A 14,626-nucleotide genomic window follows, 5' to 3' on the forward strand; every position below is an offset into this window, starting at 1 on the left:
TGATGGTAATGTTATTGTTACACAGTATATAAAAATAGTACAGTATATATAGTATATAATATAATATATATTTATATATGATAGTAATTATACCAATATAATAGCAGTATATAGTAATAATGGCAGCAACAGTATATATAATAATAATAGTAAATATAATAATTATAACATGTACACATGTATAAATACGTGTATATAGACTTATATATAAAAAGAATATACAGAGAGTATGATATAATATATGATATATAGTAAAGGTATAAATATAAGTATTTGACTATACAATAGATAATATAATATACTATGAGTGTAAGAATATGTAGACAGAGTGTGCAAAAGACAATATTATTGTATGAAATGATATATAATATCAATATGGTTTATATTAACACATATCACATATGATGTGAAGTAAGTGTATATGGAGCGGAGTGTTGTACAGGTACACAGTGCAAGGAGACAGGTTTATTGGTTAGCTTAGCTTAGCCCAACGACACATGAGACATGAGGCTGATAAACATCTGTTTTATGTGATTGTAGGTTCTTCAGCTCCCTCTAGTGTTTATTTGAAGGATTGTTTTCTGTTGATCTTATTAAATGCAAACTTTCAGTTTAAATGATAATCAGTGCCGATATGTAAACTGATGTGAAGTTAGATATTGAATCTGGTTTAAGATGATTTTGATTTGAAAAAAGAAGAACAGTCAGAGGTTCAGGTGTGAGCAGATGCTGAGCGGTGTCTTCGTCTTCCTCGTCTTCCTCAGGACTTCCTGACCGACCTGGTGATGGCCGAGGTCGACCGCTGCGCCGACCACGACGTGCTGATCTTCAGGGAGAACACGCTGGCCACCAAGGCCATCGAGGAGTTCCTGAAGCTGGTGGGACAGAAGTACCTGCACGACGCACTGGGTGAGTCCATCAGGAGATCAGACCTGAGGAGGAGTGAGGATGATGAAGAGGATGAAGAGGATGAAGAGGATGAAGAGGATGGGTTGAGAGTTGAACACAATGAAATATTGAATAAATAATAATCAGATTCCTCATAAGCTCAGACAGATTTAACCAGCTGAATGGACCTGACCCTCAGGTTCTGGTTCAGGTTCAGGTTCAGGTTCAGGTTCAGTTTCAGTTTCAGGTTCTGGTTCTGGTTCTGGTTAAACACATCTGTAATAACAGCCGGTGACCATGTGACCTGCAGCTGTTTGCTATGGACACGTGACAAAGGGCTGTGATTGGCTGTTGGTGAAATGCATCCTGGGAGTTTACATCTCTGACTTTACATGTTCACGTATGAAGCTGCAGCTGGAGACGAGATGAACAGAACGTGAGCAGATTCATATCAGACTGCTGCTTCATCATCTTCTTCATCTTCATCTTCATCTTCATCATCTGCATCATCTTCATCCTCTTCTTCATCTTCATCTTCATCTTCATCATCTGCATCATCTTCTTCATCTTCATCTTCTTCATCATCTTCTTCGTCTTCATCCTCTTCTTCATCTTCATCCTCTTCATCCTCTTCTTCATCATCTTCATCCTCTTCATCTTCTTCATCTTTATCATCTTCTTCATCTTCATCCTCTTCTTCATCTTCATCCTCTTCTTCTCCTTCTTCATCTTTTTAATTTTCTTCATCTTCTTCATCTTCATCCTCTTCTTCATCTTCATTCCTTCTTCATCTTCATTCCTTCTTCATCTTCATCCTCTTCTTCATCTTCATCATCCTCTTCTTCATCTTCATCCTCTTCATCATCTTCATCCTCTTCTTCATCTTCATCCTCTTCATCATCTTCTTCGTCTTCATCCTCTTCTTCATCTTCATCCTCTTCATCATCTTCATCCTCTTCTTCATCTTCATCCTCTTCATCCTCTTCATCCTCTTCTTCATCTTCATCCTCTTCATCCTCTTCTTCATCCTCTTCTTCATCTTCATCATCTTCTTCATCTTCTTCCTCTTCATCCTCTTCATCTTCTTCATCTTATAAGTCTTCATCCTCTTCTTCCTCTTCTTCATCTTCTTCCTCTTCATCCTCTTTTCATCTTATAAGTCTTCATCCTCTTCTTCATCTTCATCCTCTTTTCATCTTATAAGTCTTCATCCTCTTCTTCATCCTCTTCTTCCTCTTCATCATCTTTATCCTCTTCTTCCTCTTCATCCTCTTCTTCATCTTCTTCATCTTCATCCTCTTTTCATCTTATAAGTCTTCATCCTCTTCTTCCTCTGCATCATCTTCATCCTCTTCTTCCTCTTCATCCTCTTCTTCATCTTCATCCTCTTCTTCCTCTTCATCCTCTCCTTCACGTTACCTGCTCACTTCACTCAGACGTGTTTTCAAACAGTTCAGTTTATTTTTATCTCCGTGTCTGAGAATAGATCTTCACTTCCTGTGGAGCGTCAGCTGCTCCAGGTTCACTCTCTGATTTGGATATTTTTTATTTTTATACGTTTATTGTTTTATCTTCATCGTTTATCTTCCTCGTCTTCATCAGCAGCAGCTTCAGCCCAAGTGAGGAGGAACATGTTCGATGTAAATGATCCCAAGGTCTCAAATTCTCTCTCTCTCTCTCTCTCTCTCTCCCTCCCTCTCTCTCTCTCTCTCTCTCTCTCTCTTTCTCTCTCCCCCCCCCCTCTCTCTCTCTCTCAGGCGAGTTCATCAAAGCTCTGTACGAGTCGGATGAGAACTGTGAGGTGGACTCCAGCCGCTGCTCGGGCGGCGACCTGACGGAGCATCAGAGCAACCTGAAGATGTGCTGCGAGCTGGCGTTCTGCAAGATCATCAACTCGTACTGGTGCGTCCGCCACATTCATATCCACATGATCATCATCATCATCTGATCAAACACATCCAGACCTTTAATGATTTGAGTTTCTGGTAAAACACGTTAAATTAGATTAGGAGTTCATTAAGTTTCATAGAGAGAGAGAGAACAACAGGAGCATCTCTCCAGAGCGTAGTTTGATGTTTTGTTTCAATGAGCTCCTTCCTGTTTCCTGTGATGGAAATCTGGAGAAACAAGAGGCTGGAAACACCAGAGTTATCTACGTGTATTTAATAAAGGGCTTTCTGCAGAAAGGATCAACACAGGGAAACCACAAGGGTCTCGTATAGGAGGACTGAGGCCGTCTCTCTCAGCCAATCAGGACGGGTTCTGTAGGAGCAGGGAGGAGCTATCTAAACACAGACAACTGATTTACATGTGTTTCCTTTGGAGATAAGCAGACACACATTCAGTTCTTTGGGGTCTAAAGGGTCTGACAGGTTCCAGGTCATAAACTATTGGAACAGTTTGTATATGTGTATGTAGAAAGGTCATAAAAGCCTTTAGCTACAAAAACTTACTTTCCAACTACAACACAGGTTTCAACCAAACTTAGTAAATGTTTCCATGACACAGAGCGTAGTTTGATGTTCGGTTTCCTTCCTGTTTCCTCAGCGTGTTTCCTCGGGAGCTGAAGGAAGTCTTTGCTTCCTGGAAGCAGCAGTGCGTGGCCCGCGGCCTCACGCCGGACATCAGCAAGCGTCTGATCAGCGCCTCGCTGTTCCTGCGCTTCCTCTGCCCGGCCATCATGGCGCCCTCGCTCTTCAACCTGATGCAGGAGTACCCAGACCACCGCACCTCCCGCACGCTCACGCTCATCGCCAAGGTCATCCAGAACCTCGCCAACTTCACCAAGTGAGTACCTGCGGGTCGACCTCCTGACCCCCCGAGCCGTTAACCAGGACCAGGTGTGTGACCGGTGATCAGCCGGTGATGGCGTTCTACGGTTCATCACGTCCCCGTGCGTCAGGTGATCAGAGTCGACTTCCTGTTTCCTGTGTGAGCAGCGAGAAGCTCTCACACTCAGAATCTATCAATCCTAACTTTGTACAGTTCTAACTAGGGTTGCAAAATTCCTAGAATATTCAAAGTTGGAAACTTTCCATGGGAATTAACGGGAATTAACGGGAATGAACTGGAAATGTTGTGGGTAATTTATACTAACTGTATTTACCTTGTCATATACAGACATAAATATAAACATTTTGTTGTGTCATAGGCTGATTTGAGCCCTGAGGAAACTTTGGGCACTTGACTATATGCTTCTGCATCGTTGTGTCATTCTTAACATAGGTCTTTGCACAGTATTTGCAAATGTACACAGCCTTTCCTTCTACATTGGATGAGGTGAAATGTCTCCACACATGAGAGAGTGCACGTGGCATTGTTCTGTAGAATAAGATGAGGAAAAAGTTTGTAAAAAAACACTAATTCAATGCCAGAGATATAAATAGTTAGCCAAACAATTGGAATCGTCTGTAAACATATTTAACAATTGATGGATAAATGAATGGAAATAGTCTAGATGAACAGATGAACAATCCTCAATCAGCATGATCATATATTTTCCCAGTAATATCATGGAAACTTACCTGACTAGTCCTTCACTCTACAGCAGGTCTCAGTAGCCCTGCTGTAGAGTGAAGCATGCTGGGAGTTATCTGTGCATGTGATGGAAGAATGCAAAGTGGAGGCTTGAAACTCAACGTTCCATACATCTTTAAAATAGAGTTTTGAATCATGTTTTTATTGCTCAGCGTTTAATTTGCGTGTTTTTTTTTCAAAATTCACAAAATTCCCGAGCTACACTTCCCGTGGAAAGTTTCCGGAAACTTTCCGCCCCTCTGCAACCCTAGTTTCTAATGTAATTAATAAAATCAGTCAAACTCCGAAATGAAACCAAATAAACCAACATTCCTTAATAATTCTCTGACTCATCAAGTTCGACCTGATTATTACTGTCGTTGTTTACATGTTGTGATGTAAACAGATTAATATTAGATTTGTGTCTATCACTTTAGTCCCTGTTTTTTTTCACTTAATCTTTGGTATTTATGTTTATTATGACTATCATTTTACATATTGTAATCTTCTAAAGGAAAATGCTCTCAATGGTGTGTTTGTGTGTGTGGGGGGGCACTTAGTACCTCCTCCATGTTAGCTGATGGGACACAGAGCATCATAAATCATAAATCATAACTAAATGACCAAAGATGATGTGGCGGTTTGTGCGTCTGCTGCAGGTTTGGCAACAAAGAGGAGTACATGGCGTTCATGAACGACTTCCTGGAGCACGAGTGGGGGGGGATGATGCGTTTCCTGTCGGAGATCTCGAACCCGGAGACGCTGTCCAACACGCCGGGCTTCGAAGGCGTCATCGACCTCGGCCGCGAGCTGTCGGTGCTGCACGCTCTGCTGTGGGAGGTGGTGTCCCAACTCGACAAGGTGTGTGTGTGTGTGTGTGTGTGTGTGTGTGTGTGTCTGTGTGCGTGTGCGTGTGTGTGTGTGTGTGTGTGTGTGTGTGTGTGTGTGTGTGTGTGTGTGTGTGTCTGTGCGCGTGTGCGTGTGAGTGTCTGTGTCTGTGTTTGTGCGTGTCAGTGTGTGTGTGTGTGTGTGTGTGTCTGTGCGTGTGTGTGTGTGTGTGTGTCTGTGTGTGATGCTACACGTTCTCCAGCTGCAGAAGGTTGATGATCAGTGATCGATGGTTTTGTGTGATGTGATCATGTGATGAACATTGGAGGTCACATGATTCATTTCACCTCATTACAGCAGCATGCCCCTCCCCCCACCCCCACTCCTGCCTGGACCCCCCCCCCCTCCTGCCTGGACCCCCCCCCCTCAGTCTCAGCATGACTCTGCTGTGTTTGATCCTGGTTCTGTTCAGTAGCAGCATGTTGTTCTAGTGGATCTGATTTTTGTTTCCATTAAGTTTCCCTCATGTTTGCCCCCCCCTCTCCCCCCCTCTCCCCCCCTCTCCCCCTCTCTCCTCCCCCCTCTCCCCCCCCCTCTCTCTGGCCGACTCTTCTTCTGCCTCCATTTTCCCAACACCGCTGAATCCTGGTGCTTCCATTTCAACACACACACACACACAAACACAAACACACACACACAAAACGACCACAGGGTGAAAACTCCTTCCTGCAGGCCACCGTAGCGAAGCTGGGCCCGCTGCCGAGGATTCTGGGAGATATCTCTCGCTGCCTCGCCGCTCCGACGCCGGTGCAGCAGCAGCTGCGACGTTTCCAGGACCATAGCTCCGCCCACAACCTCAGCGGCAGCCTGTCGTCAGGGTTACACCGAATCTTTGAGGACCCGGCCAACAGGTAACCAATCAGCTGAGAGTAGGCGTGTCCCGATACCAAACATTCAGTAGTCGGTCCCGATACCAGTAAAATAACACGATTCTCGATACCACGGTAAAAAAAAAGAAGGATTTTCTAAGATTCCAAAATTGCATCTTTGGATGTTGTTAATGTCCTAGACGGTAGTTTAATGTGCTTGCACATATACTGTGAGTTATACGGTAGTTGCGGACGTATGTGAGTGACTCATTGTTGTGAGACACGTTATGCATTAAAGGGAGGCGGAGCTTAACATTGATTTACAGTTAATATGAATCAGAACTCACCTTGAATTCTTTAAACAAATCCGGATGACGGTCTTTCAGGTGCTTTGCTAAATTGGAAGTATTACCTCCCTTGGTCTGAAGACCACGGTAGCATCGTTAGCATAATGGCTTCTGCGGATTAATGATAACGCCACGGTCATCTGCCTCAAACGCAAAGTGCTTCCATACACGACTCTTTGTGCCTTTTTTATCAACAAGTCGAGGTGGAGAGAACGCTGCAGCCGCCATCTTGGTTTTCTGAATGTAAACATCGACTGGCGCAGCACCGATGCTAATGCTAAGTTGCTAACAGCTGCTGGCATCGAAGCTCACGGTGCTTTTCAAAAGTTTTGTTATCTTAGTATCAAAAGGTATCGGTTCACGTGACATCACTAACTGACAGAGGTGAAAGGTCACAATCCTCCTTTATGGATTATTATGAATCTGAGTCAGATTCAGGTCAGAAAATTATGTTTTAATCTGGTTCAAATGTGAATATTGTTTCCATGGAAACGTGTCATCATCACTGTCTCAAAACAACCAGGACAATTAAAAACCGTGTGTGTGTGTGTGTGTTGTTGTGTGTGTGTGTGTGTGTGTTGTTGTGTGTCTGTCTGTGTGTAGTCACTGTGAGGTCCGCAGCCTTCAGGCTCCGCCCACTGACCTGATGGACGCTCATGTTAGAGGACAGCGCCCCCTGCTGGCTCCTCCCCTCCACAGCAGCGTCTCTCTGGTCGACCTGCAGGAGGCTCAGTGCCCCCCCGCCGGGCCCCCCCCACACCACGAGGCCCCGCCCCGCCTCAGCAGGGTCGGCTCCCAGGCCTCCATCGGCCCGCCCCCCCACACCTACCCCCACTCCAACCCCCACACCCCCCAGCCCAGAGCGGCGGCCCGGGACGGCCCCCCCCAGAGCGCTCCGCAGGCGCGGCGGCCGCTGCCCCCCCCCCTCAGCACGCCGCGCGGCCTGCAGCCGCTGAGCTTCCAGAACCCGGTCTACCACCTCAGTAACCCCGCCCACAGCCTGGCCACAGGCTCCGCCCACTCGCTGCAGCAGGACTCCAGCTCGGAGAACCTCAGCAGCGAGAGCTCGCTCGCCAGCCGCGACTCGGAGGCGTGCGGCAGCCAGCTGGGGGTCAAAGGTCGCGTGGCGTCCACCAGCAGCCTGGACGAGCTCGGCAGCCGGCGCAGCACGCGGAGCGAGGAGTGCTCCACGCCGCGGCGCCCGGCGCTGCCCGACCTGCCGCCCGGCGCCGCCACAGCGGTCGCCATCCCTCGGCAGAGCACGACGGCGGGCACCGCCCACATCGTCAAGGTGGAACAGCAGAGCAGGGGAGGGGGCGGGGCCAGGACGCCACGCTCTCTGCCACACAGCGCCTCGCTACGGAGCAGCAGCAGCGCCAACACGGAGCCGACGCCCACCCACGTCACCCGGCAACAGCCAACCTGCTCTGTGGAGAACATGGCTCCGCCCCCAAAGAGCACCCCCACCAAACCGCCACAGGTGAGGCTAAAGGTCAAGAAGTCAAATATTAACTTCACGTGATTTTAAATCTATTATGGAATTATGGAATCATATCTCTGGGTCGCTGCAGGTGGCGTCTCCCGTGGACGCCGTGGCGTTGGCGATGTCTCCAGTGGAGAGGACGGCGGCCTGGGTCCTCAACAACGGCCAGTACGACGAGGAGGAGGAGGGAGGAGGGGCGGGGCGGAGCAGAGAGGAGGGGCGGAGCAACGAGAAGGTACGAGCCAATCACAGGTCGAGGAACTGTGATTGATTTATTATCTTCACGAGCAACGGCTGGTCATCTGTGAGTTAACGAGTTAGTTAACGAGTTAGTTAGTTAAAGAGTTAGTTAACGAGTTAGTTAGTTAAAGAGTTAGTTAACGAGTTAGTTAGTTAAAGAGTTAGTTAACGAGTTAGTTAACGAGTTAGTTAATTAAAGAGTTAGTTAACGAGTTACTTAGTTAACGAGTTAGTTAACAAGTTAGTTAACGAGTTAGTTAGTTAAAGAGTTAGTTAACGAGTTAGTTAGTTAAAGAGTTAGTTAAATAGTTAGTTAACGAGTTAGTTAGTTAAAGAGTTAGTTAAAGAGTTAGTTAACGAGTTAGTTAGTTTAAGAGTAAGTTAACGAGTTAGTTAGTTAAAGAGTTAGTTAACGAGTTAGTTAGTTAAAGAGTTAGTTAACGAGTTAGTTAGTTAACAAGTTAGTTAACAAGTTAGTTAACGAGTCATTGAGTTAACTGATGAGAAACCTCAGTGTGATATGACCTTTGACCTGTTCTGCCACCAGGGGGCAGTAGAGCCGTCACATCGGAACATGTGACCGATTTGTCCTTTAGTCTTTTTTATGACGTTTGAAATGTTTGGAGCGGTATGAAGTTCTGATGATTCTGTTACACCTGAAGCGACGGGTTGATCATGTGACCCGCCCCCCCCCCCCTGTGTGCAGTACGAGCTGGAGATCTCGCGGCTGAAGGAGCGCCTGCGCGGCTCCGGCCGGCGCCTGGAGGAGTACGAGCGGCGGCTGCTGGCTCAGGAGACGCAGATGAAGACGCTGCTGCAGGAGAACCAGCGCCGCCTGGAGGCCGGGGAGGAGAAGCTGCGGAGGCAGCAGGAGGAGAAGGAGGAGCAGATGAAGAGCATCATCTGCAGGTAGGACCAGACTCCACCTGACTCCACCTGACTCCACCAGACTCCACCTGACTCCACCTGACTCCACCAGACTCCACCTGACTCCACCAGACTCCACCCGACTCCACCTGACTCCACCAGACTCCACCTGACTCCACCAGACTCCACCAGACTCCACCTGACTCCACCAGACTCCACCTGACTCCACCAGACTGCACCAGACTCCACCAGACTCCACCCGACTCCACCCGACTCCACCTGACTCCACCAGACTCCACCAGACTCCATCAGACTCCACCAGACTCCACCAGACTCCACCCGACTCCACCAGACTCCACCCGACTCCATCAGACTCCACCAGACTCCACCAGACTCCATCAGACTCCACCAGACTCCACCAGACTCCACCAGACTCCACCAGACTCCACCAGACTGCACCAGACTCCACCAGACTCCACCTGACTCCACCAGACTCCACCAGACTCCACCAGACTCCACCGCCCAGCCAGACGAACCAAGCGCTCACTGAGGAGCCGCTTTCAGACAGAAACTTTCACAGGAAACATTTAAAATTAAGACGTAGTTATTAATTGACCCTAAACGTCTTCTTTACTGTTTATATTTAGAATCAATACAATTTATCAGTGTTTTATGAATTTTTATTATTTTATTTTTCCTTTTTATTTGTTACGTTTGAAATTCCTTGAAGGACCCAGCTGTCAATCAGCCGTCTGTGGGCGGGGCTTCCTTGATTTAACTTATGGCATAACTCCACATTCATCAGATAACTAAGGTCAACCAGCGTCTTTAAATGGTTAAAAAGATTAATAACAGTTACACTATTTAAATCATTTAGAAATAATCACTTTATATTAATTGAATCGTCATTCAATTCACTATTAAAAGATAAAACTCATCTTTCCTTGACTGTTATTTCAATCTTCTTTTAGAATTCACCTGCTGCGTCGGCACAAACTTCCTGTTCCGGTTTCAAATTAAAACATTTGAGAGGACAGGAAACCTTTTGTTTCTTAACAGGACTTTTATTGTGAAAAACCCAAACCAGACATTGATATTTCTGACGAGTTTAACAAGAAACAATGATTATATTGATCATATTGACCACGCCCCTTCACTCTGATTGGCTGGTTGATGTCTCCACACCAACGACAGTCAGGTGGTTTCATTGTGTGTGTTTGTGTGTGTGTGTGTAGGCTCATGGCGGTGGAGGAGGAGCTACAGCGTGACCACGCGGAGATGCAGGCCGTGATCGAAGCTAAACAGAAAATCATCGACGCTCAGGTACGGACATCAAGCTCCGCCCACACAAACATCTTCCATCCTGTTAGATTTGGATCTCTCAGAATTACCCACAATCCTTTTCTGTAAATGACCTCTTGAACAATCAGTGATGATTGACAGCTGCACTAAGCTAACTGGTCGGGTGCTAAGCCCCGCCCACATTGACTTTCTAACGGTTTGAACTTGTCGCAATTTCATCAGTGAAGAACCTTTGATTTCAGGTCCGTAACGGACGTGAAATTAACCAATCAGGCAAGTGACTGTGGCCCCTCCCCCTCCCTCCACCCCCCCACGCCTCACACCTGTCAGCCAATCACAGAGCAGTTAGGCGATCGACCTATTTAGTGTCTCTTTATTTCAAAATAAGACGAGTTATTCCTGAGATTAAATCTAAACTTGTGTTCACAGCATCGACTGAATCCGGATTAAATCGTTGAAATGATATCGACGTGTTGTTTTAAATAAAGTTTTCAGGTGTGTCGCTGTTTGGCTGCTGCCTCACCCCCCCACCCCCCTCCTCTCTTTCAAAATAAAACGAGGTGATGACGTTGAAGCGCTCAGGTGCTTAATTTGAATTTTTTTTAGCAGTAGAATCGAACCGACTTCCTGTTCAGTCTCACTTTCTCTTTTAGTTGCTTTTATTTTTTGGGCTTTTTTTATTTTTGCCTGCGACTCAAAACCACATCACGTCTTAAAGTTGAACTTTTATAGATTCAAAATGTTTAATTGATTATTTGAATAGTCAAGTAAAATTTTAAAAATATATCTAATTAAAACATTTTAATTAAACCTTTGAAAATTAATCAATATATATTTTTTAACAAATTAGAATCTTAACATAATAAATAATCAATATATGTATATTTTAGTTTTAAATTAGGAACATAAATTAAATTGTAAATCAGGGAGAAACTATATAGTCTCTTCATTGAATCTTAATTTTTACAACAAATTAGTTTTTTTAATTAAAGGACAATTTTTCCGACGTAAATGTAAGAGTAATTATTATTTATTTTTTAATCTTCATGTGGTTTTAACTCGACAGTTGAATCATCACCAGCCCAACTTTTATTTTGGTGAGTCTAACGCCCTCTTGTCCAATAGGAGAAGAGGATCGGGTCCCTGGACGCAGCGAACTCCCGGCTGATGTTGGCGCTGACGCAGGTGAAGGCGCGGTACAGCCCCCCCGACCTGCACAACGGCCTGTCGCCTAGCAACCCCACCAAACTGTCCATCACTGAGAACGGAGAGTTCAGGAACAGCAGCTGCTGATTGGTCCACAGGTGAAGGGGGTGGGTGGGACTCAAAGCCCTGACTCCGCCCACCTCACCTCCATCAGCAGCTCTGCGGGCGATCGAACGAGAGAGAGAGAGAATCCGTAAATAAGAGTGTAAATACTGAAGCATTGATAAGTTCAGACTGTTTGTGCGCAGCGTTCCAGAAGCTCGAAGCTAAAGATACTCAAGTTTTTCTAAGACTTTTTTATGGTTTTTATTTGAATCTTGTTTTTGTTTAACTTTCATTTCTCTGACGAGTTGTTTTCACTTTTTATTTATTCGTCCTGTTGCTACTGAACCGACACCTGCACGATCAGGTCAAAGGTCACACCGTCTGCTGTCACATGTTGAATAAAAGATCCCTGAAAACCTCTCGTCTCCATGGAAACGGATTCATTTCTACAGCAAAAATATGAATTAATCAAATATATCTGAGCTGATGGACATTCACAATCTACCTGGATTACATCGTGTTAATCTGGCCTATTATTCTGGATTAACTCAAGTCAATCTGTATCAAATATGATTAATCTGGATTACATTTTATGACATTTTCCTTACAGACACCACAGTTTATTCTCTTAATTCCACTTCTGCTGCTGATCAAATTATTCTATAACTAGAACGACCTCCTGTGGGTGTTTGTCGCCCCCTGCAGGGCAGTTTTGTCTTCATGTGTTTTAAACGTTTCTTGAAGTCTTTTGCTAAATGTGAGAAGATTCGTGCTCGAGACAAGTCTGGTGAGGTCACAGCGACTTTGACCTTCGACCCGAATGGAATCCCTTCACGTTCAGAGTCCGACTGAACGTCTGAGGAAACGGAGGACATGACGTCTGTGGCCACTGGGTGTCGCCAGCGAGCTGGAATGAAACTAAATAATTTATTCTTGAACTTCTTCACATCTTTTCTCATGACGTCATCGTCTCCGATTCACAGGTTAATTTCACACAAACCACAGAAGAAGTTCACTTTGTTTTCTTGTTAAGTTTTATTATGTTTAAAAAAGAAAATTAAAAGACAGAGGAGGTGGTGATCGAAGACAAAGAAAAATATATATTCATATTCAAATATCTTTATACTTTTCTATTCATATGATTAACAATGCAAAGAAAATAATTCCCGTAGTAGTAGTGCTTAAGTAAAGTTCAATATAGATTTTTATTATAACAAAATAGGCAGTTTACCGAGGGTTAAATATCTGAAAATCTCATTGTACAATAATCGTCTGCACGTTTCTCCCACACCTGGAGTGGCAGCTCGTGTCCAGGCCCCGCCCACACGTCACATGATCGACAGCGTTGCCATGGTAAGACACTGACCGGGCGCCGCAGGGTTCGAACTCCCGCCACCAGAGGGCGCTGCTATTGAAATGAGACGACACTGAAATAAAAAAATCTTTTAGTTGAAGTGAGACTGAAAAGTTTCAAAATAATGAAAGTTTGATTTAAATCTAAATCATTTGTTCATCATCGACTTCACTATAAAAAATATATATTAATTTAATCGTTTTCTGTGAGTTTGTAAAAGATTTAAAATCTGATGTTTACATTGTATTATAAAATTATTCTCTTAATGATTTGAATCGTGAGAAAATTGTCATGATTTTTCTTGTTTGCTTCTGCTTATTATTTTTTTTAATTCCGAGACGGTTTTCATTTATTTGTATTCTTTAATTATGAGAAAATGTTCAAATCACAAGAATTTATTTTGGTCTTATGATGTCATTTGTTTTGTAATTTTCAGAATATTTTTACGACAAAGTTTAAAATCAGACTTGATGAAATGAAATCAGACATTTGTTGGAATAAGACGGTAGCGCCCCCTGGCGGCGGAGCAGAACCCTGCAGGTTCCTGACAAACGTCCAGCAGCCGAGAGGAGAGTGGAACTCGTCTTTAATCGACTCAAGTGTCAAAAGGAAAAAGGAAAAGATGAGCGGAGCAGCGAGGAGGAGGAGACTGTGTCCGGCGCCGAGGTGACGGGGCTGATGGGAAATAAACGGGAGATCAACATGCTGTTAAAGCTCGAACGTGCAAAGTTTTGCTTTTTGTGTCTCAGCCGGAGACGGAACTCTGTCCATCGAGAGAAAAGGGAAAAAAAAACACAAAGAAAGAAAAGATCCAATCGTCTTCGTCTCCTCCACGTACCGTGTTGAGTGTGATGTCACTTCCTGTGTGCTTTACTCTGCTGGTCAGGAGACTTAACCACGAAATGCGATTCAGGCAAGGGGGGGATTGTGGGGGGGTAGGGGGGATTCTGTCCTTTTCAAAATAAAACAACAGAATGTAAAGAAGAGGAGGAAGAGGAGGAGGAGCGTTCGATCTTCACAACTTCTCCTTGGACTGAACCCAGATGAACGGACCGGACTGCTCCTCGATGATCTGCTTCCCCTGATCGTAGATCTCCTCCAGAGTGTCGCCCTGCACGACCGCTACACACACACACACACAACACACACACACACACAGACACACACACACACACACAGACACACACAGACACACACACACAGGTTAATGAGTGTGTGTTCTCTGGTAAATCACAGAAAACGACTTGTAAAACGAATTATTAAAGAACTCGAGTCACCGTCTTGTGGTTGTTTGTCTCGACCAATCACAGCAGCCTACATTTATTTTGTCAGACTCATGAGGTCACTGTGACCTTTGACCTATATAATTTCATCTTTGAGGCTGAACTGGGACGGACCGACAACCTGACCACAGGATGGGTGCTGTTACAATGGTCAGCCACTGGGGGAGCTGAGGACGTCTCTTTAAACTGACGAACATTTTACATGTGATTCGTTTCCATTGGAGGAAGAAGATCGATTAGCCGCTGCCCAATGAGATGAGAAGCTGCTGGCACACGATTGGCTGATAGGATAACAGACGTAAGACAGGGGGCGCTCTAACAGACCGAACCCTAACGACTGTGCGGCCAAATAAACCTACGAAAATATGCGTAGGAGAGCAGAGGTTGATTTTCTCCAG

The 14,626-nt window shown here is 45.0% G+C and overlaps 2 protein-coding genes across 8 annotated transcripts in view; one reads left to right on the forward strand and one right to left on the reverse strand.

The window, feature by feature from the left end:
* Window positions 1–12,007, forward strand: part of rasal2 (RAS protein activator like 2) — a 57,004-nt gene extending 44,997 nt beyond the window's left edge. Inside the window, exons 9-18 of the mRNA XM_061085016.1 lie at window positions 765–909; window positions 2,646–2,790; window positions 3,436–3,675; window positions 5,064–5,265; window positions 5,965–6,143; window positions 7,052–7,928; window positions 8,020–8,166; window positions 8,878–9,080; window positions 10,274–10,361; window positions 11,466–12,007. Of these exons, the coding sequence (XP_060940999.1) occupies window positions 765–909; window positions 2,646–2,790; window positions 3,436–3,675; window positions 5,064–5,265; window positions 5,965–6,143; window positions 7,052–7,928; window positions 8,020–8,166; window positions 8,878–9,080; window positions 10,274–10,361; window positions 11,466–11,633 (2,394 nt within the window). The 3' untranslated portion in view covers window positions 11,634–12,007. The remainder of the gene's footprint in view (window positions 1–764; window positions 910–2,645; window positions 2,791–3,435; window positions 3,676–5,063; window positions 5,266–5,964; window positions 6,144–7,051; window positions 7,929–8,019; window positions 8,167–8,877; window positions 9,081–10,273; window positions 10,362–11,465) is intronic.
* A 595-nt stretch (window positions 12,008–12,602) lies between these two features.
* dlg1b (discs large MAGUK scaffold protein 1b) overlaps window positions 12,603–14,626 on the reverse strand; it is a 73,677-nt gene continuing 71,653 nt past the window's right edge. For all 7 annotated transcript variants that reach the window (XM_061083945.1, XM_061083944.1, XM_061083943.1 and 4 more), the window contains one exon: window positions 12,603–14,067. In XM_061083945.1, coding sequence (XP_060939928.1) covers window positions 13,961–14,067 — 107 coding nt within the window. In that variant the 3' untranslated portion in view covers window positions 12,603–13,960. The remainder of the gene's footprint in view (window positions 14,068–14,626) is intronic.

This window comes from Limanda limanda, chromosome 13 (genome assembly GCF_963576545.1).
Source record: "Limanda limanda chromosome 13, fLimLim1.1, whole genome shotgun sequence".
In the NCBI taxonomy this organism is placed as follows: Eukaryota; Metazoa; Chordata; class Actinopteri; order Pleuronectiformes; family Pleuronectidae; genus Limanda; species Limanda limanda.